A 23,334-nucleotide genomic window follows, 5' to 3' on the forward strand; every position below is an offset into this window, starting at 1 on the left:
CTGTGTGGAAATAAATTCCTGATATTTATATCTGACAAAATCTCTTTAAAAGAAATAAAGTCACCATTTTTCCCACATTTAACTTATTTATTTTCTAAACTCCTCTTGTATTGATTTACTCTCAAAGATTGGTGACAAAGTGAAGCAGTTCAGCCCGGAGTGTGTCTCACAGTCTAAACACTCCTCTCCTCATCTGCTCCGCCCCTCCCTTCAGATCAGCAGTGGGTGGAGCAAACATGTGAGACGACAAACTACTTTCACTTCTCCACAGGTGAAGCCACAGCAGAGACAGTCTGGACTCTTCTGAGGATTTCTACTGATGTGAGTAAAACTGATGCTGGCAGCTGGATGAGGACAGGACTCACTGAGGGGGATTTACCAGAAACACAGCAGCTGCTTTACTCACTCAGGAAACAGGAAACCAGAGGAGGGTCCAGCTTCAACCTGCTGAGCAGGAAGAGAAACTCTTCAAACTCTGGCTGCCGTTGAGAGGAGAAAATGGCTCAGAGAGGATCTCAGCTGGATCCACTAAAGTTCTCTTGCTCCATCTGTCTGGATCTCCTGAAGGATCCGCTGACGGTTCCCTGTGGACACAGCTACTGCAGCAGCTGTATTCAAAGCCACTGGGATGAAGAGAAGAAGAAGGGAATCTACAGCTGTCCTCAGTGCAGGAAGGAGTTCAGACAGAGACCTGACCTGGAGAAGAACCTCCTGTTAGCAGAGTTAGTGGAGGATCTGAAGAAGACTGGACTCCAAGCTGCTGCAGCAGAGAGCAGAGACAAACTGCAGGACGTCCTGAGAGAGACGGAGACAAACGTCTCACTGAGAGCCTCTGAAGAGGAGCTTTCACTGCTGCAGCCTCAGCCAGAGAGCAGAGCAGACTTCCTGCAGTATTCGACTCAGATCATTCTGGATGGAAACACTTTAAACAGCAGGCTGTCTTTGTCCAGCGGGGACAGAAAAGCCTCTTTAGTGCTGCTGCATCAGCCGTATTCTGATCATTCAGACAGATTCATCGGAACCTTTCAGGTTCTGGGCCGGCAGAGTCTGACTGGACGTCACTACTGGGAGGTGGAGTGGACGGCGAGAGGAGTGGATGTAGCAGTCACGTACAAGAACATCAGCAAGGCGGACCATGAATATGGGTTTGGATGCAACGACAAATCTTGGGGTTTAATTTGTTACGACAAAACTTTCACATTCCGCCACAAGAAGATCAGAACTCCCCTCTCGGGTCCCCGCTCTCCCTCCTCCAGGGTGGGAGTGTACCTGGACCACAGAGCAGGGGTCCTGGCTTTCTACAGCGTCTCCATGGCGACCATGACTCTCCTCCACAGAGTCCACGTCGCCTTCACGCAGCCCGTCTACGCTGGAGTGAACATTTATCCCTGGGCCGTGCACTTCTGGAACCTGAGGAAAGGAACGTCTGTAGAGTTCCTGAAGCCTCAGTAGAGGACACACACACACACACACACACACACACACACACACACACACACAATTTAATGAGTAATCATGAATGGTTCCTGATTGACTGATCAAATCCTTGTCTTTAATTCTTCCACTTTGCAAGTCAAAAAGACTATTGATGGTCCCAGATTGACACTAAATTTGCAGAATGTCATTAAATCAGAACAAAGGTGTCTCATCGTAATTGTGCTGGATTATTTTGATTATGAATTGATCAAATTGTTTTGTTTTTTTAATTTTTTGTACTGAGTTATGGTTTTTAGAGTAAAGTGTACTTGATTTATTGATTTGTTCACTGAGCTAATAAACACGTCAGTATCTACCAAAAATTGAGTCAAAAGGTTTAAATCATGAGATACAACTATTGAATGAACAAAGTGAATATGTTAGACTACAATGTGACTCGAGAAGATATTGAACTCAAACAAAAAGAACATCTAAAGACTGAGATGAAACTGCTACAGAAACAGATGACCAAGACAAGAGGACAAAAAACAGGACACATCTGACCAGAAGACGACCAATTTCACCAAAAATAAATGAATAAATAAATCCATGTCTCAGCAGGAAGGATGGCATCAAGAATCATCTATTTTAAATAAATTTAATTTAGACTGACCTCTAGGAGGTGGAATAAAGACATGAGGATTTATGAGACCCAAGAGAAGTAAACTTCCTGAACCTCAGAATCCGTCCCAACATGTGTGCATCAAGGTTAAAAACACTGTTCAGTGACCTTTGACTCTTTCTCCAGTTGAAGTGTTTCCAGCAGCCACAGAAGCTTTAGTAGAAGAAGAATAAAACCGTTTGACCTTCCAGAGAAACTTCACAGTGACAATGGAAATCACTTAGTAAATCAAACAAATAGAAAAACATTTTCATATCCAGTTATGCATGGAAAGGAGGTGGGATTCAGCTTCGATGTGCAGACAACGCCACCTGGGGAATTTCACCATGGATGTTCACCAACAGAGAAAAGAAAAAAAAAACATTACACAGGTTCATTTCACAAGTGAGAAAGGGCCAGAGACATGATTGCCAAAATACCAGCAACCTTTATTTAGAACACTTTTACAAAGTAAATTCCCAAGAAAAAAAAAGCAAATTTAAAACATCTGAAATTGCTGGTTCACCCAATAATTTGTCTATTTGCAGCAGGACTGGGTTAACTGGTAACCAGGCAGCCAGCAGACAACAGGAGCTCGACACACCACAAACCCAGAATACCTCAGAGCCACAGGAGACCCCCACCACCAGGGGACCTGGCTGGACTGGGCCACAGCTCCTGTTCACAACACAGAAACACAAACTACACACAACAACAAACCCAGCAACAGACATACATATTTGTGCAATAAAAAAAAAAAAACATCAACAACAGCAGATGTGGAGGGATACTTTTGAAATAAGTAAATCTGTAATTCTGTATTTAAGTTACTAATTTAAAGTAACTTCCTCAATGCTGATCAAGACTCAGTGGAATTCCACTGTGCTAATGCTGTCATTTTTACCTGAAAAGTAAAACATGTCGTGTTTTTAAAGCTCGATTCTCCACACATAAGGAAATATACGTATTTCTTGAAAGAAACCTTTTTTTTTCCCTTTTCTGCTTATTATTGGGCAGTATAAGGTCTGGTTTCAACTAATTTTGTCTAAAACTCAACATTTTCTAGTTGATTTGAACCTGAATTCAAACTTGGACAGATTATATCTAGATTGAATCCCAGGGGAGAATCCTGAGGCGGGTCAAAACAACAACCGGAGCCCAAAAACCAGAGAAGTCCAGAACACTGGAAAACATGAGGAAGCAGGAACAGAAGAACACTGACGTCCAAGCACCCGGCACATGGAGGAAGACTGCTTATGTCCTCCAGGAAGGGGGAGGAGACGAGAGACGATTGGACAAGGACATCAAGGAAGACTGGAGGAGTGAGGTGGGCTAAGATGAGGAAACCGGGGAAAGGCAAGGCCATGGGAAAGATGGGAGACCAGAAGGAAGAAGAGACTCAGAGTCGCACAGAAACAGAGGAACACTGAGGAGGCATCGGCTGTGATGTTTCAGCTCCAAGCCTTCATCCAGGCAGATCAACTCAACACACATCACACCCAACATGATTTGGTTTACGAAAGCATTTATTTTGATTGTTCAATGTTCTGATTGGTGCATACATATTTGAACGTGTGTCGCTATCGGGGGCATTATTATCAGGGTTCAGACTCTTTATCACCAGTGATTTCCAGTGACTTTTCCATGACTTTTCACCAAGTTTCTGTGACCAAATCACAGCTTTATTTATTAAAAATATATATAGATATACATATTTTAGGGTGAACAGCCCTGTTTAACTGAGAAAACATACTCTAGGAGTGGCCTCAGAGCCACAGTTTGGACTGAAGCAGATAAAATGTAGGTTGAAAAAGTCTGCCCCCCTGAAAAAAAATATAATGCCCGCCCCCAATTTCTTTCTGCTGCTGGATCTGTCTCAACTGGAGATGGAGTCAGATGGAGTGACTGAAGAAACAAAAAACACATTCAAACTTTTCCCACAAAAGGGTTTTTAAGCTGAACTATGAAAGGATCAGGGCTCTCTGTGCTCTGGCACCATCGGAGACGCCAGAGGAGATAGAGTCCTGAAATTTGGGCTTCGACATTCTGGGTGTTGTTGTATGGAGCTGAATAAATGTCAGCTTGGTTTTAGATCTGCTGTTGGTGGTTCTCTCCCCAACTAAAGAATGCACAGTAAGAATTTAGACTGGATTGACCAGAATCTTACAGACACAGTCATAGAGAAGGACAACAACACTGGGAATCCAGTCCAGGTTTTCCCGGTGACCTTACAGGCTGCAGCGACTGTGAAACACAAAGAGCCGAATAATTCAAATTTGGAGAAGAACAGGGATAGATGGGTGATAGTTGGATATGAGAATTTTTTTCAAGAAAGTAAGCACCGCTGCTAGTCACAGCTAGTTATCTCCAGCTAACAGCAGAAAGTCCCATTTTACTGAAAACCTTAAAAATCTCCGTCTCCTCCGTCTCCAGGGCAGTGGGTTCAGCGGGTTACAGATACCGGGCCTCCAATAAATATGTCACCAAAACAGCAGGACAGGTTTTAGCAGGTTTATTATCAACTCACACAACCTGCGTCTCAATTAAGTTCTTACAAAACAAGAGAAAACCAGAACCGTTATTTTAAACATTGAGCAGAGTAAGAAATAAACAGAAGATAAGAACATATTCCTCAAAATAATGAATGAAATAATAAGCGAAGCACTGCCTGATTTAATACCAAAATAAACAAATGCTAATGAAGATGATTATCTCCAAATCAAATGTTACATTATTAATAAACCAAATGCTTCTGGTCTGACAAATAAAAACCTGGATTTAACTTTATAAACCAGAGTTTCTTAAAGCTGTTATGTCCAGGGATCTCTTACAGGGAGAACATTTTTCAAGGATTCCTCATCATCCTCTTGTTAAATTAATTAAACACAATCTGCAATTAACAACCTGAAATGCCATGAAAATTATTTTTCCAACTTTCAAACCGAAATATTAAAGATCTGTAGAGTACAAATGAATTCAACAAAATTGAATTTCAGTGATGTCAATCGTCTGAAAGCTGCAATACGTAAAGTTACAGCCAAAATACCAAGTTTTACAACAATCAAGCAAGAGCAAGAGTCTGCGCCTGGTGAGTTTGTAACAGGAAATGACGTTTTTGCGTGTCGTTACGTGTAGAGAAGCCAGAGCTAAAGAGCAAAAGAAGAAGCGTAGAACCTTAGAGAAGCGAACACATTTTGATGCCGTATTGGTTTTGAAGCTCTGATTGGCTGAAGTGTGCTGTCAGTCAAAGGAGTAACCGACGCCCCCTGCACAAAGGTTTGTGTTGACTTGTCCCCAGACCCTCCCCAGCTCCAAAATCCAAATGTGGATGTGGAGCAGGCGGGGCTGGTTTACAAGGCTCGGTATGAAACAGCTCAGATTACAAGCTTAAATAAGAGAATATGAGAAAATGCTGTGACTCCACTTGATTCCCCAAAGATCTTTCACCCAGTTTTATTTAGATGAGCCGCCAACGCCAAACACCATTTCACCAGGAATCTGAGGTGGAGACACAGTAACTACACGTCCTACTCTCTAAACCAAACCGACTGTTATGTTTGTGCCTGATTCCACTGAGTGTTCAGGTATCAGAGCTCATAGTCTCACATCTAACATGACCAAATGCATGCTGGGAAGAGCAAGCCAACAGATGTGAGAGGTAAGCTCTCCAAAACAGATTACACTGACATTTAAAGGTGTAATACAGGATTTTGATTTCCGGGTGGATCACCATCAAGGCGGTTCTACGTGCTTGCGCCCAATCAGCTTCTCCCTTTTGCGCATTCAGAGTGTTTATGTAGCCGTGAGCTTCTGAGCTAGTACTTACTGATGGCGAGTCTGACACAATGAAACTGTAACTGTTTCAGAAAATAAGCTTTATTTATGAGCGAGGCGGATCGCAGGAACTGTAAACAGAGCCGTGCACGCCGGAGAAGAGGAGATCGCGCTCGCACGCTTCCACGTTTCCTGGGAGAAGCAGGAGAGCCGGGCGGATGGTCTGGCGCATGGCGTCGTTCAAAAAGTGAGTAACAGACGTTTGGCTTCGTCTTTTCGAGAAAATCCTGTATTTGACCTTTAATGTCTGATTATACTGTTCCATTTAATGTAAATTGAGAAGAATCTCCAATGATCCACTCTAACTGCTCAATGTTAACAGACTTGTTAACCTGGCTGCAGCTCGCTGAGCCTCAGTTTCTCAGCCTGACAGAGGTCAGAGGTCACAGTTATCACTTCCAAACCTGTGTTGCTCAAAACAGTACCAGACAGGTCGGTGACCTCTCCCATGCATCCTGTAATCACACCTCCACCTATTGTAGCTATAAAGAATAAAAAACAAAGAAAAGTTCATTTAGCATGTGTCCCAGAGATTCCTGTAGAGATCACCAAAGCAGATTGGTTGCTCGAAAGCACGTTGCTGATTATACTTGCTCAACCAGTGTAGCCCTACTCAGAAAGATAAAGGAAAGAAAAAAGGTGTAATCAGTTTCAGGTTACTCACAGGAGACTAAAACTCCTCCTGGTCGTCCCATTCTGGATGAGTCAAAGGTTTTCTGTTTCCTCCTCAGGAGTTCTGAAGCTCTGAAAACATCTGAGTCAGCTGAATTCTTGACAACGCCACAGAGAAACCAAACCTCCAGGAGAGCCAGGCTCTCCACATCTCTTCACTCTGACATGTTGTCTCTAAAAACTGGAGAAATGACATTAAAGTCTGGAATGAACTCTCATCAGGCTGAACTCCATGATTTTCCCTGTTTGCTGACTCAGCAGTTTCCTCCATCAGACTCCTTCACTGCTTCCTGTTTCTCTCTCTGACCGTTTCTATCTGTTCTCTCATTTTCTGGATCTTGGTTCATTTCAGCTTTATTTATTTATAAGAACTAACAGGGAACATGAGCTGGGATCAGACCGTGTTGGGACAGGTTAGTTTCACCCTCCTGATGATGTGTTGTTGCAGCAGCAACGCTGCTCTCAGCTTCAGCTCTCTCTTTCTGCTTTCTTAACATTTTTATTATGTCCTCGATGAGCTTTATTTTGTTGTCAGTGGACTCTAAAAACTCATTTAAATCTGTCTGTTCTCCTTTCAGGACTTTATTTCCTTGTAAAAGAATATTTATATCATGATCTTTCCTGAAATGAAAACCATCCTTGAGATTTTGAACTTTCTTCTTATTCTCTTCAATCATCTTCTCCACCTCTGTCAGCCGGTCCATCTTCTGTCCTTTGATCTTCTTCAGTTCCTCCTCCCACTTCTCCATCTCCACCTTCTCCAACATCTCCATCACACCAACCAACTTATTCTCTTCTTCTTGTTTCTTCTTTAACTCTTCATTCAGTCTCAAATTTTCTTCCTCCAAATCCTTCGTTCTTGAGCTTTGATCAACAAGCTGCTCTTCTTCATTCTTCTGTGGTTTGTTGTCACCTGCAAACAGGAGAAAACAAAAGATCAGTTTCTCCCACATGATCCAGCTGAACACTCCGTTCTCAGAGTTCTGGCCTACTGGAGGTTCCAGGTTCTCTAACAGCAGAACAGGAGGCAGAGCTTTCAGCTCTCAGGATCCTCTCACGTGGAACCAGCTCCCAGTTTGAGTTATGGAGGCTGACACAGTCTCTGCTGTCAGGTTTTCTATGGAGTTAAGCTGCTTCAAAACACTTTGGACCGTTTTCTGGAGAAGCTGCTGCAGCTTTAGACTGCTGGGAGACCTGCACTGACCTGAGGCTGGTTCTGCAGACTCCCTCAGTTTGTGGTCTCATTACATAAACAGCACCACCTCATGGCCTGGCATGCTGAAGTCATCGTTTTCTTCAATTTCTGCCATTTCCATGTCAACGGACATCATTTTCAAAACGTTGTCATGAAATGGGAACTTCTCTTAAAACTGTGAAATACTTTCACTTGAAACATTGTCGGGCCCAGACACTCTAACATGCAGTGAGAAAATCAGATGTTCACATGGAAAAGTCAAAGTGAGGATCTTTCCACTGTGATGTGAGACTGCTGACCACCAGCTGCTCCTCCCGAGGAGAGCTCCACCCACAAACTGAGGCCAACAGAGAAAACACTGCACTGGAAAAAAAATATTGTAATATAACAGTGTTTTACTGTTTATTTTACTTTTTTTTCTATATTTTCAAAATGCCAATGAATTCGTAAAAATAAACTGTGATTTTACATGTCAAATGTAATATAACAGGAAATTCCTGTAACTGTGAAAAAAGACAAAATTTCTGTTCTTTTACAAAGAAACCCAATTAGAAATACGGATATTTATTGTTAAAATGTGTTAACAGGTGTATCATAATTTCACAAAAATGTTTCTGTTTTTTTAGGGAGTAAACTATGAAACTAAACTTTCCAACTCCAAAAAAAGGGAAAAATCTCTTAAAATTACATACAAATTTAAAGTAAAAATATCGTTAATTTCAGAAATATTTTTCTTTTATTTATGTAAATAAACTGTAAAATTACACTTTACAGCTCTGAAAAAAAGAGGGAAAAATCATTACAATCATTAAATTATATGTAGTCATTAAAATTACATCAGAACTAATGGTATAAACACACCTCTCACTCATACCTGCAGGGCTGTACGGTGGAGCAGTGGTTAGCACTCTTTCTTCACAGCGAGAATGTCCTGAGTTGAAGAACCGGCCAAGGATCCGGGCCTTTCTTTGTGGAGTTTGCATGTTCTCCCCGTCTGTGCGTGGGTTTCCTCCAGGTAAAAGAAAAAAGTATATATAATCATGTCCTGTCGTGTTTTTGTTAATGCAATACAGGAAAAAAGGGGTATATTTCAGACATAGTTGCAAATTGCGATTATTTGTGATTAATCATGATTAATTAATTTGTAAGCTGTGATTAATCTAATTAAAAATTGTAATCATTTGACAGCCCTAGTTTTTTGATGAGAAAGTAAATTTCTCTAATTTGAAGGTATTTTTTTGGCGCCCCAGCTGCCGGGAAATTACCGTTTTTTTATGTTTCTTTTTAACAGTGTGAGAGCAGCATCAATGCAGGTCAGTACTAATATAAATAAACTAAACCGAAAGTGACTCACTCTTTTTGTTGAGTTTCAGCTTCCAAAAGACAAATAAACCTGAAGATAAGATGATGACGCAAACAGCCAAGACCACGACAACGATGGTCAGAGAAGTACAGCTGGATTCATCCTTGCAAACCTCCCCTGGAACGACAGAAACCAGCAGGAGGTTTCAAGAGGAAGACTTCAGCTGAACTGAAACCAAACTAGACTCACCTTCAAAGCTGAACTGTGCAGTTCTGCTCTGGCTGATGTTGCTCTGTTGGACTCGACAGGAGAAGGTGTTGCTGGGTCTGGTCTCCACAGTCACTCTGCTGCTGACAGAGTAGAGGCCATCAGGACCTCTGAGGGTCCGTGGAGGTCCAGCAGAGAGCAGCTTCCCCTCACTGTCCAGCCACAGCAGCTCGGGCTCCGGATACCAGCCGGCAGACTCACAGCACAGCACCACTCCTCCACTGGATCCATCAGCCTCTGCTGAGACGGCCACGTTCGGGGGGGCAGCGCCTGCAGATGAAGCACAGACACTGGATTCAATCAGCTTCATTCAAATGGAAAAATCAGTCCACGTGATCTCTGCTGTGGACTTCCTTCAAGACAGGAAATCCATGTCTCCAATCAGGTGGCGGCTTTAACTCCAGAGTGACCCAGCTGGATACCAGGAAGCAAATTCCAAGACAAAAAGCACAAACGGTGCACTGATCATGAAGAAATGGAGTCACTTTGCCCTTCAGATTACACAGGATAAACTCTGCAACAAGAACAAGAACATTTTATACACACGAAACAAAACTCCAACATCAAGTCAATGAATGGTTCTCTACGGAAGGAATGTCTGCATCAGTGTTTCCATCTGCTTTTGGGTCCTCACTGGTTCTGACAAACACACCTCACAAGTCTTCCCTTTATTGTGACACCAACATGATTCAAATACATCTTGAAGTTGCAGAGATATACTCTTTTCATTATGGGCATGTCATTTTGTAGCAGCAGGTTTAAAAAGAGTCCGGTGAGCTCAGAGTTCAACAGGTTCATGCTGTTATTTGTGTTTCTGAGTCTGAAGGTGCAGTCATATTACTTCACAATGAAGAGTATTATTTCTTGAAATCTCTTCACTGAGACAGAGATGTTGAACCAGGTGTTTCTGGATCTGTCTATTTCCTCATGGTGACTGGTAAAGACTCAGTGAGGTCAAGGCTTCCTCACTCCACTCACCAACAAGCAGATGAACCTCGGTGGAAGTCTTTTCTGGAGCAATGCAGCTGTATTTTCCCTCATCGGACAGCTTCACGTTGGAGAGTCGCAGTGACAGGTCTCCATGCTTCAGTCTTCTCGAGGACAGATGTGTTCTTCCAACGTACGACGAATACTGGTTGTTCAGCAAATCCACGCCGTCACGTCTCAGATGGACAAATCGAGGGCTGAGGTCTGACCTGGACCACTCCACTGTGCTTTTAGTCTCATCAGCAGCAGGCTCCAGGTGGCAAGGCAAAACCACATCCACACCCAGCATTGCCAGGACCGGCGTGGAGGGGCCGACCATCTGATACTGACCTGAGGAGGAAGCAGTCATGCAACAGGAAGACAAAGTTTAATCATCAAAACTACAAGAATCACAATCATAAAGATCAGCCCACGTCACAAGAAGCACCAAACAGAAATGTTCTGGGTTCCTCTCTCTAAAGACTCTACGGTTGCAGGTGCAACGGAGGCGAACTGGACAGATCAGAAGCCACTAAACAGACGAGCCGGACGCTCATGGTGGTGAGTTCAGTCCTGGAGATGGATTATTGGAGCAAAGGAAAGGTGTGGAGGTCTGCTCTGAAATGTTTGTTTCAGTATTTATCTAGATCCAGAGAATTTAAATAATTTAGAGGAGGAAGATGTTCTATAATCTGGATGACAATTGTGTTAAGAAAGTGTGTCATTCTCCTGTTGTTTGACCAGTTGAGTGTTTGAGATCACATGATCTCTTTTAGAAGCGAGTCCTGAAAGTCCCCAGTGGTTCTCAGAGTTCTACTGACCTTCACAGCTTCTTGTCAGAAGAAGAAAAACAGCTGCATGGCAACACACCGACACACTGACAGCGGAGCTCCACAGACGTCTGGTCCACCAGAGAAACATCCTGAAAACTGAAATAAACCCGATGAACAGGACATTCTTCCATGTTAAAGAAAACTGTGAGCAGCTGAGTCCTTGGCTTTGGAGAAGCAGTGGACGAGTGGACACTGTGGATTCCTGAACGAGACGATCAGAGCAGCTTTCACTCTGCAACATTCAGGGGGAAAAGACTGAAGTTTAGAGTTTTGTTTGTTTCCATGAAATGTTGCTCTGACACGCTCGCAAAACGCTTTGACTCCGTCTCTGAGGAAAACAAGACTTTCTGAAAATGCTGGAGCTCTGCTCAGTGCAGATGGTGGACACTCTGCAGCTCGTCCTCCGAGCAGCCCCTCCTCCCAGCAGCCCCTCCTCCCAGCAGCTCGTCCTCCCAGCAGCCCCTCCTCCCAGCAGCTCCTCCTCCCAGCAGCCCCTCCTTCCAGCAGCCCCTCCTCCCAGCAGCCCCTCCTCCCAGCAGCCCCTCCTCCCAGCAGCTCCTCCTCCCAGCAGCCCCTCCTCCCAGCAGCTCCTCCTCCCAGCAGCTCCTCCTCCCAGCAGCCCCTCCTCCCAGCAGCCCCTCCTCCCAGCAGCCCCTCCTCCCAGCAGCTCCTCCTCCCAGCAGCCCCTCCTCCCAGCAGCTCCTCCTCCCAGCAGCCCCTCCTCCCAGCAGCTCCTCCTCCCAGCAGCCCCTCCTCCCAGCAGCCCCTCCTCCCAGCAGCTCCTCCTCCTCCATGTTCATGGAGGTGATCTTCTCCTGACAGGGGTCCTGTCTCACCTCGCTTCCTCATTCATCAAATTGATATGATTGGATATTGATTAACAGATATGAATCATACAAATGTTCCGGATAACAAATCGTTTCATGTCAGTAAAACTCTCTGAATGCGACGTCTTCTGGAAGAAACATGGAATTAACCAAGACATGTGGAATGAGTTCAGGCGTCACCTGCTCAACAAACTGACTCCATCATCTTCAGTGTTTCTGCTGTTTCATAGGTTTAGGCACGTTACCATCGTAACAGAAATCTTTTCTGAAAAGAAAACGTCAAAATGAAGCGATTTCACTGGAAACGTGTTAACACGAGAACTCCCACGTTTTTCTTGAAAACGCATTCAACCCAGAGTGGGGCCAAATGGCCCCTGATTTTAAATGCGCAGCTCAGCAGCCACTGTTGGCCCTTCTTTTCATTTGTAAATGCAGTCGATGCCTTCCAGTTTGTTGGTTCATGCAGACCTCTGAGGGGGAGGGGGAAGCTTGAAGTGAAAAGAGCCAGGAACGACTGAGAGCTTTCCTCTGGAGGATGGCAGAGAAGATTCTTTCTAAACACAGTGAACTTTTTTAGTCATTAGAAATAGTCTAAAAAAACTATTGACTGTTTCAAACATTTTTTCCACACCTGTGATTCGGCTTTGAACATGTGTGGTTTGAGTGGTGAGAGTTTGCAGAGCCATCGAAATATTGTACAGATATCCTGTTTTGCAATGAGAGATAATCACCTTCCTTTTTACTTTTGTTGGGACAGAAAAGCATGACCAAAACTAGTTTTGGCAAACTGCAAGTCTCAGGTTTTTCTCCTCTACCTATGGAGGAATAATTAATTTACCAACCCAACGGATGCCTGAACCTGACTGCAGAAAGAGCCTCACTGACCAGTTGTTGAGTTTGTCCTGATCTTGCATTGTCAGCTGGATAATGTTGTGATAAAATAAGTTATCCTGCTAAATTAACATTTGTGACTGGGAGACGTTTTAATGAGCCATACGGATAAAGAAGGGGAAGAAATGAATCACATTTCAGTGGCCGGTGGCTCAACACGTCTGTTTCTTTCAGTGCATTCTCAAGAAAACCCTGAGTTTTACTTGAATTTACAGACATTACAGAGAGATATGATCCCAGACGGACCGGTCCATTCTGGTCAAAATACTTTTGTATCATATATTTATTCAGCAGAATTGTTGAATTGTTCGGCCCATTACCAGGAAGCCTTAAAAATAGCAGTATTTAAATATTAGTCCGTCCATATCAGACGGATCATTTTCCAAAAGATGCATTTCAGGACAAATTCTGGTCAAAATACTGTTGTATTGAAATTTTTATTAAGCAGATATGATTAACTCCTTTTTCCTACGTTTTGCTGTGAACAACATGCTGTGTTGCCACGGCCCACAGACAGAGGACAGGAGGCTGATTTCTGTGTTTTTGTGATTTTGCAAATCTGTGGTTTAGAGTCATGTTGCTCATAAATGAAAGACTGTTTTGTACCGTGGAAGACCCCTCAACCGGTAACTTGACTGTATGCATGTGTGTTTGTATAGATTACTCATTGATTAAGTATGATGTGCCGCATGCCCCCACACACACAAAAAGAAAAAGAAAAAAAAGCTCTTCATACTAAATAATGATAAACCAACAATGTATATGCCTCATTTTCTCTAAATAATCTGTAATAAAAGAGCAGACAAACAGCTGGTGGAGCTGAAATAAATGACATGAAAATATCTAAAATAGTAAAACCACTCCTGGTATTATGACTCCATGATAATGTAAAAAAGGGTGTGAGTCGATGGTGTTCTATAAAACTCGTTTTGTTGTTTTTCTAAAAACGGTTTGTGTCACTGGCTGCACACTGACACACAGGATCGCTGCTCTTCCTCCTAACTTTCTGCAGACAACATGCAGAGTAGAGCAGGGAGGGAAGTTTGCCTCCCTCCCCCACACACACTGGTCAGTCAATCGAACAAAAGAAGTTGCCTTGCAGTGGCTCTGCATGTCCCCATTGTCCTCTGCTGAAGAGCCTTGTTTTCTTGACAAAAGCACCTTCACACCTTCCTTGGGGCCATTTGGCCCCGCTGTGGAAGATATGCACCAAAAGGCAAAATGGCCCCGCTGCCAACATGTGAAGTCACCTAAACTCTGACAGTAACAGATCGGTCACTGTTACACAGAGTTTATCAGAGGAAGTCAAGCAAACAGGAAAACACACCTGGATGTGTTTTCACAGCGGCTCATACCTGATCAGTGTCTGGAGGAGTTTTCTCTGAAGCTTTTGGCTCTGAAGATGCAGAAAAACCTTCCGATAAAGGAAATAGAAACCTTTGAAAATGGATTAAAATGAGCAGCAGGAACAGGTTTCACTGCCACCAGTTCTCATGTATCGTCTTTGTTAATGATCTGTGCTGAAACCTTCTAAGTGGGTCATCAGACACAGTTTTATATCAGGTAAAGGTGAGCTCTCATGAGGTAATGATTGATTTGGATCATGACTTTGACCTGAAGCAGCATTAAAGGATATATGATTCAGAAGGTAATGATTAAGCTGTTGGTTGTGTTGATGAAGGACAGTAAGCACACATGTACAGCAGGGGGCAGCAGAGAAACAGTCTTATTGGATCATTAACGATCACATTATAATAATAATAATCCATTGGTTTGACATTATGAATTTCATTCCATACTTATAGGTAAGCTACACATGTAGCCACAGCTGCCTCGGGGCAGATTGACGGAGGCGAGGCTGCACCAATCGGACTTTTTCCAACCACTCGCTCTCACACTGCATTCTCCCAGGTTCCCTGGTGTTCCCTCGTGCTCTCCCATTCAGGAACTGACCAGGCCCTACCTTGCTTAGCTTCCCAGATCTGACAGGAGTGGGTATCATCAAGGCGGTACGACCTTCTCTCAGGCACGTGCTGTGAGCTCCAGGGTTAGGTAGGCAGACAGTAGCAAATTGCGATGGACACGCCAATGACAATTTACATGTGTAGGCAGGTAAGTGCCAGCTTACTCTAACAAAATCAAGATGCATAACACCATTAAAAAAAAAAGCTTAAACAATGACTTAATAGCAGTCCCAAAACTCTCCCAATTAACTTTATATCTCATGACCACACAGCGCATTCTTTGTGATCGAGACGCAAAATGAGTGAGAAAATGACAATTCGGACGCGGAGCTGTCTGCGGTGCCGAAACGTCTCTCTCTGCAGGGCCCACACCCCAACACACATTTAATGAAAGAACACCTGAAAGCAACAACCAAAAACAACATGCTCAAAGCTCTACTGCACATATGTGCCGCTCCTCTTGCCCCTAATTCATGCCATTCACACAGTTATCACAGTGAACAGCTGTAGCATGAAGTGATTCTCCACTGCCCTCCTCCGCTGACTGGATTTCACAAGTGAAGTTGGTTCCCAGCTGGATGAAGCTAATTCGCAGGTGCGCTAACCGTTAGCAGCTAACGTGACTTCATTCAGAGAGAAACCACATTTTCAGTAACACTGCTTAAAAACAAATGAACTCGCTTACTTGCCTTTATGAAAATGTCGAGAGCAAACAACCATGTTGGCAGATATGGAGTCGAAAGTGCTGCGACCCCCGCCGTCTGACGCCTCTTCCTTATTTCCTCAGTCTGCTCCACGTCATTTCTTTTCCAGGTGAGAAACTGGAAAAAATGGAGCTTGCCTTCTGTCCTGCTCCCATTCCGTCGATGCGACTTATTATGGCAGCCTGTCACGCAGCATGATCTTCCCATTTCTGACAAATAATGCCGCACTCAAAGACGTGAATCACAGAGTGAAACCGTGGCCTGTGAAATGGTGATTCAATCCCACAATGCACAGAGTGACGTCACTTGAAAAGGACCGATTCACTAATTCTCTGTGAACGTACGTAGAGCTTTGGCATAGCAGAGTAACGTAAAAAAGGCAGCGCAGTGATCTGCCTTTTTGCGTATATGATTTTTAGATGGTGAAACTGACTGCGCCTGCGCGAACACAAATCATTGCGACGACATGACAGATAAAGGCAGAGCAGCGCTGTGCCTTCAGGAGAAGGCGTGGCCTTCACTGTAATACAGCGCGAGGGCAAGTTACTTGTGCAGCTTCTCTGTTTGGCCAGGAGGAGGCGGTGTTGAGCCATTTTTACTGGGCTGTGAAAAGCACGAAATGCTGTCACTTTCAAACCGAAAGGTACTATATATAGTACTATATCGGAAATTAAAATTTGAAAAATTATATATAAAATAATAATAATAATAAAGCAATTGAAAAAAATTAGAAAAACTAATTATTAAAATGGAATGATTTCATTTTCCTATCAGCCCAGGGTAGGCAGTGCCTACCCTGTCTACCCTGACTGCACGTCACTGTCTTCTCTTCATAAAATCCACCCATGATGCTATAATCCAATCAGAAAAAAAACAGTAATCAATCTGATATAGTAAAGTATCACATGATGTATGATAATACAAAATTCAGTCGGATAAGATACTATATTAAACAATATAACATTATGAATGTAGTGTAAACGCTTTGCAGACTGTCTGATGGACTGAGTATGCAGGATGCAGGATGGATAGTATGAGTATGGAAGGATGTAGGAGGCAGTATGCGGGTTTGAACACAGCCCCCGTTTTTTGCACTGTCGTACACATAAAAAAATACAATACAAGAAATGCATGGCAACTACAACATAAATATGCTGAATTTCCATTATGTAAAAAAACAACAACCCCAAAATATGAAATGCTACATTTCATAGGGGTTACAGATAGATAGATAGATGTGTGGCAGGATGGGTGTGTTTGTGGTTGTTCTCAGCCTATTGGCTGGGGGCGCTATAAAAACCCCTCCCACGTCTGAGCCGCCCTCTGGTTCTTGCACTTCCGGGTTGGTGCTGGCTGGTAGCGGTGGTTCGTGCGCGCAGGTAAAGGCTAACATCCCACATGAAATGTATTGTATTGGTTTTGATGAAAGTTACGCCTTGCAGTGTCACGAGGGCTCCGGGGGGAGCGCGTCAAGCGCATGCCGCAGCAGTTGTAGATCGGGCGCATGGGTCCCGATGGTCCGGTGCTGGTCTGAGCATTTGTCCCGCTAACGGAAGTCGGAAGCGGTATGTCATTGTTTAACTTTCTGGTAATCAACAGGTGTGCAGACTGTAACAAACCCTTTTCTTATTAGGTTCTGCTCTGTTCAAGCCCTGTTTCCAGCGCAGACACACCACGGCTGTCTTTGTCCTTGTTCTTTGTCCTTGTGTTTGTCCGTCCTGGAGCTGCTGCCATGTTAAATGTTATTCTGTGTCGTGTCCTCCGCACGGTGGCGTGTTGGTGTGGGCCAGCCCAAACACGCATGGGACTTTGGACCGGAATGATGCGCGCGCTCCTGTCAATTAAGTGTTTTTGTTTGACACAATAACTTGAACGAATGTAACTGAACTTAACGAGGAATAGAATAAATTATTTTCACCTGGAACCTCTGTACTCCTTTTTATCATCCGGCGAACCTGTGTAGCCTTTTTGTTTTTACAGTTTAATTTATTTCCTGGGGTGAAATTCCCCAGGTGGCGTTGTCTGGCAACACCTATATAATACTTAGGTTCCCCGCTTTGCCACAGATAGATGGATAGATAGATAGATAGATAGATGGATAACTTTATTGTCCCAGTGGGAAATGTGTCTTGGGCAAAGTGCTACGTCAACATACATATACATATAAAAACAACACAACGTAAAACCACAGTAGCAGAAGTGCAAAAGGATATTTGTCACTGTTGTAAAAACTCCGTTGTAAGCATATTTTTAATTATGTTTAGATATTTAAATTTAGAATGTATCATATAACTCTTGTATCATAAATGATATCTAACAATATCTACGGCTTGTTAGAAAAAAATTAAATACATGAACTTCAGATTCTTTCTGTAAATTCTTACAACAAATGAAAGCCTGCAAGAAAAAAAGCTCCAATCATAACGACCAGCAGGTGGCGGTAATGTAACCAGCGGGATGCAAGCTGCCCTAAAACATCACAGAAGGAGAAGAAGAGAAGCACAACAGACACGGCACTGACAGTGCTGCGGTGCTGCGTCTCCATACCGGAGCCGGACCGGAGCCAGAGAGTCCGGCGTGAGGATGGTTGTAACCCAGCTTGTCCGGCAGCCAGCGACAGCTTTTTTGTCACATTTTTACTCGTCAGTTCATAATGTCCAGAGATTTTGTTTTAGTTTTTGTTGTCATTACTTATTAAATTTACGGTCTCGCCACAAATTAGTCACAAAGAATTCTGAGAGCTTTAGGATGCTCTTCAGTAATTCCTTTTCTCCTGATTCTTTCTTGCGAACCACCTTTTGCTTGTGAGCACCGCTCTCAAATTTCTTTTCCCCGTCATTTTCTACCTGACACTCAAGGGGTGAAGCTTGATAGACGTAGAAACGGTCAGTAAACAGGGAGGCGGGCCGGGTCTAGCGAAGGGTTAATTTGGATCAATCTGCAGCCACAAATGTGAAGTCTAAAATGACTGATAGAAAAAATGACCAGTAACAACAATGCGACTTTTCCAGCTTATTAATAGGCCCCTGAACTTGGGCTTCAGCCCAGGTAAGCCCGAGCATTAAAGCGGCCTTGCTTGTAGACATAAAATAAACACAACTTGGAAAAGAATTGCAGTCTGATTTCACTGTCCAACTTTTTTGAAGTGAGCTGAACTTACTATGATTTTTTTTAACTCATATGAACTAATCACAGTGAAAACAACATTAATGTTGATGTTACAGTTACCGTCATGCAGTGGTGGTCAAAGTACTCAATTTCATTAGTTGAGTAAAAGTACAGATACTACCAGTGTACCAGTGAAATACTAGTCCACTAAAAGTAAAAGTTGGCAAATCAAAAATTTACAAAATTTAAGTAAAAGGAAAGAAGTAGGCTATTTGCGTTAGAAAACACTTAAGTACAAAAAGTAAATCGTTTAATACTGTCAAACATAATTCAGCACTTCACTTTAGACATATATATATATATATATATATATATATATATATATATATATATATATATATATATATATGTATATACAATGGGGGAAATAAGTATTGAATGCATTAACTGTTTTGTCATTACATTTATTTCCAAAGATGCAATTCATGTGACATTTCTTCCAGACACTGGTATTAACTCAAATAATCCACACATGAAAAGAAATCACAACATTCAAATCCATAAATAGTGATTATGTGGAATTAAGTGCAATAACACAGGAAAAAAGTATTGAACAGACCATGGGAAAGCTGTATAGTTTGTCAAGGAAAGGCACCATACCATCTCACACCTGAAAGTAATTAGTCTTTGTACTTCCTATAAGTGCAAACCAACATCAGCTGGGTTAGTGCTAATTGATGGCCCTATAAACAGGTTGTTTTTTCACCAAGTAGTCAAACAAGACACATCTCATGATGGGTAAAAGCAAGGAGCTCTCTCAAGACCTTCGCAGCCTGATTGTTGCTCAGCATCAGAATGGAACTGGTTACAGACTTATCTCAAAGAATCTGAGTATTCCAGTAAGCACCGTTGGGGCCATTATCCGCAAGTGGAAGAAGCATCACCTTATCATCAACAGGCCGCGCACAGGAGCTCCTCGCAAGATTTCTGACCAGGGAGTCAGAAAGATGGTCAGAAGAGTTCTCAAAGAGCCAAGGACCACCCGGAAAGCACTCCAGCAAGACATGGAGGCAGCAGGTACAAGTGTTACAGAGAAAACGATAGGCAATGCACTCCACCGCCATGGCCTCTATGGACGCTCAGCCCGCAAGACTCCGTTCCTCAAAAAAAGGCATGTTGAAGCTCGTCTAAAGTTTGCTAAACAGCATCTGGATAAGCCTGTGGAATACTGGGAGAATGTTGTCTGGTCAGATGAGACCAAAATTGAACTTTTTGGCTGTCATACTACACACCATGTTTGGAGGAGAAATGGCACTGCACATCACCCAAATAACACTATACCAACAGTGAAGTTTGGTGGTGGAAACATCATGGCATGGGGTTGTTTCTCATGTCGTGGTACTGGCAGACTTCATATAATTGAAGGAGCAATGAATGGAAACATCTATCGGCAAATTCTTGAGATGAACCTCCTGCCATCCACCAGGATGATGAAGATGAGACGGGGCTGGACCTTTCAACAGGACAACGATCCGAAGCACACGGCAAAGTTGACTCTCGAATGGTTTAAAAAAAAGAAAATCAATGTGTTAGAATGGCCCAGTCAATCACCTGACTTAAATCCGATCGAACATTTGTGGAAAGAACTAAAGATAAGGGTTCACCAGAGGGCACCAAAGAATATTCAGGATTTGAAGACAATCTGTGCGGAGGAATGGGCAAAAATCACACCTGAGCAGTGTGGGCGATTAGTTCATACATACAACAAGCGTCTGGAAGCAGTCATTGCAAACAAAGGCTTCTCCACAAAGTATTAAACGAGTCTCAGATAGTGTGTTCAATACTTTTTTCCTGTGTTATTGCACTTAATTCCACATAATCACTATTTATGGATTTGAATGTTGTGATTTCTTTTCATGTGTGGATTATTTGAGTTAATACCAGTGTCTGGAAGAAATGTCACATGAATTGCATCTTTGGAAATAAATGTAATGACAAAACAGTTAATGCGTTCAATACTTATTTCCCCCATTGTATATATATATATATATATATATATATGAACAGAAGAAATGTAGGTAAACTGTAAACAGAAATTTATTTATATTTTGTCAATTACCAGCCAGTGGTAATCACAACCAGATAACCCACCTCCAACTTTGTGCAACATATTACAAATAAGGCTAATAGACAAATAAAGCCAGTGAGGGGTCTTATACACCAGTAAATAAAACAATTCACCAAATGGCACCACCAAAACAACACAAGTCGTTGTCTTCGGGTCCTTGATACTTTCATCCAGTATACAGCTCATGCCTCAAACAGCGCACGCTCGAGCCAGATGGCAACACTTCCTGCTCACAATCCATGTTTCAGTGCCACCTACTGGTCTGGAGTTTGAATAACACTGCTTTGTGATTGATCTAAAATAGAAAAAATGAAGTAACGAGTAATGAGAGCCTTTCCTGAAATGTAGTGGAGTACAAAGTATGATATTTTTTTGCCAAATGTAGTGGAGTAAAAGTAAAAAGTAGTCAGAAAAAATTATGCTCAAGTAAAGTACAGATCCTCAGAAAATGTACTTAAGTAAAGTACTTAAGTAAATTTACATGGTTAATGACCACCTCTGCCTTCGTGGGACCAAAACTGGATGTGCAGAAAATGATTTCAAAAAGACGTCTTTGGGCTGTGTTGTTGTGCAGTGTGTTTGTTCTGCTCCTCTGAGGACATCTTCTGGATGTGAAATTTATTGATTTATTTGGAATGCTGATACATGATATTGCTGGAAATGACAGGGGGACAGAAAGTTAAAGAAACAGAAAGTGAAAGAAATGAGGGAACAGACAAGCTAACAACACCAACAGGGGGTGAAGAAAAGGAAGAGAGTGCAATGATAGACAATCTTTTTTTTTTTTTTTTTTTTAACTCCAGACAATAAGCTACTGCACCTACATAAAGACATGACAGAGGGCAACTTACTGACTTTTTGTTGTAGAATGTAGCTGGGAGTGAACTGGGGCGTGCAAACTGAAGATTCGAGTATGAAATTACACCAGAACATCAGGAGAGGTCGACTACCGATCACCATTAGTCTAACCCTCCACAAGAGAACAAGCTAACTGAGTCCACAGGTAGAATGTGAAGAGTGATCAAAAATCAGCGTGATCATGAAATGTGACAGTGATACTGATCATGCATATATGACCTCTGACCCCTGAGAAGACCAGAAGCAGGTCAGAGAGGCCTTTAGGGCCCAGATAACCAGCGGCCATCCCAGAGCCCAGATCCGAGCCTCTCCCCCAGGCAGACGCCCACGTGCCGGTCCAGAAGAGGGCAGAGGAAAGCTCCGGCCGGGACCCCCGGTGAGCCAAGACTGGCAGGAGCCATCCCCCTACCCGGGCGCCAGACGCCCGGGGTTGGCAGAGCCAAGAGCCCAGGGCCCAAGAGCCGAACCCCCCAACTCAGGCAGAGGGCTACGGCCATACCCAGGAGAACCAGCCCACACAGGCGGCTACTCGCCCCAGGCCAATATCCCCGAGCCACGTATCCCGAGATCCAGGCTATCACCATCCCTCTACCCTAACTCTAACCCCCACCACCCATCCACCCCTCATCCCCCACACACCTCTGACACCCACTCCCCTCCACTCCCATTCTGCCCCACCTCACTCCCCCACAACCCCACCCAGCCCAGCCCCCCCACAACACACACACACACACACACACACACACACATGCACTTTTGTCTTCCTATCCTCGTGGGGACCTTCCATTGACTCCCATTCATATTTAACTCCTAACCCTGACCCTAACCCACACCAAAACAAAGCGTAGCCCTAAAGAAACGTTTTTGCACTTTTACTTTTTTCAGTAACAACAACATGGTCATGAAAACACTGTTTCCCCTCATGGGAACCCAAAAAATGTCCCCACGAGGCACATTTTGCTGGAATTTCCATCCTTGTGGGGACATTTGGTCCCCACAAGGATGGAAAAACGTGTACACACATACACACACACACACACACACACACACACACACACACACACACACACACACACACACACACACACATCACACAGTCAGTCAACCCTAAGCCAAGCACATTAACATTCCCACGTCATACATCCGTCACGTCCTGTGGGAGGCCCTCCACGCCCCCCGGAAAGGCAAGGGAACACTGAACCCCACATCCAGACCCCCCACCACCCACGACTGCCACCCCAACCGGAAGATGGTTTGGTTGGTATCAATACGTAAAATCATCATTTTAATGGTGGCAGCCCTCCCCATAAGAGATATAGGTAAGTGTCTCCAACGTAAGAGGTCATCCTCTGTTGATTTCAGTCACGGAACATAACTTAGTTTTGAAAGTTCTGATATCCTGTGAGAAATGTTTATACCTAAATATCTAATGTTTCCAGACTGGATTGTCGTATTGGGTTTGCTTTGTAACTCACAGTTTGTAGGCATGACTGTTGTCTTAGACCAGTTGACAGAAGAATCAGATATTAGTGAGAATTTTAGTGTGATTGTCTGGGAGATAGAGGTTTGAGATTTCTGCAGGAAAAGGAATACATCATCTGCATAAAGACTTACTTTATGTTCTATAGTGTTGTTAGCCAGGATCCCTCTGATGTTTTTATTTTGTCTTTTAGCAGCTGCCAGAGGTTCAATAAAGATGGCAAACAG

General features: G+C 43.2%; 2 protein-coding genes across 2 annotated transcripts; one reads left to right on the forward strand and one right to left on the reverse strand.

The window, feature by feature from the left end:
* The first annotated feature begins 250 nt into the window (after positions 1-250).
* LOC115385854 (tripartite motif-containing protein 16-like) lies at positions 251-1,785 on the forward strand. Its single transcript, XM_030087942.1, has one exon. It carries the CDS (start codon positions 499-501, stop codon positions 1,450-1,452), a length of 954 nt encoding a protein of 317 aa, XP_029943802.1. The 5' UTR covers positions 251-498; the 3' UTR covers positions 1,453-1,785.
* A 4,453-nt stretch (positions 1,786-6,238) lies between these two features.
* LOC115382713 (butyrophilin subfamily 1 member A1-like) lies at positions 6,239-10,654 on the reverse strand. The gene is made up of 4 exons (XM_030084561.1): positions 10,327-10,654; positions 9,331-9,618; positions 7,237-7,496; positions 6,239-6,277 (listed from the first exon to the last, which is right to left on the reverse strand). Exons 1-4 carry the CDS (start codon positions 10,652-10,654, stop codon positions 6,239-6,241), a joined length of 915 nt encoding a protein of 304 aa, XP_029940421.1.
* Between the last annotated feature and the right edge of the window lie 12,680 nt (positions 10,655-23,334).

This window comes from Salarias fasciatus, chromosome 3, assembly GCF_902148845.1.
Source record: "Salarias fasciatus chromosome 3, fSalaFa1.1, whole genome shotgun sequence".
Taxonomy (NCBI): Eukaryota; Metazoa; Chordata; class Actinopteri; order Blenniiformes; family Blenniidae; genus Salarias; species Salarias fasciatus.

Bases quoted from the DNA above. Each gene is read 5' to 3' on its own strand.
- LOC115382713 (XM_030084561.1), bottom strand. From the start codon at position 10,654: ATGGTCGGCCCCTCCACGCCGGTCCTGGCAATGCTGGGTGTGGATGTG. The intron at 7,497-9,330 runs GTGAGTCTAGTT...TCCTGTTTGCAG, and splicing joins TGCACAGTTCAGCTTTGAAG to GTGACAACAAACCACAGAAG. The intron at 6,278-7,236 runs GTTCAAAATCTC...GACCTCTGTCAG, and splicing joins TTGAAGAGAATAAGAAGAAA to GCTGAGAAACTGAGGCTCAG.
- LOC115385854 (XM_030087942.1), top strand. From the start codon at position 499: ATGGCTCAGAGAGGATCTCAGCTGGATCCACTAAAGTTCTCTTGCTCC.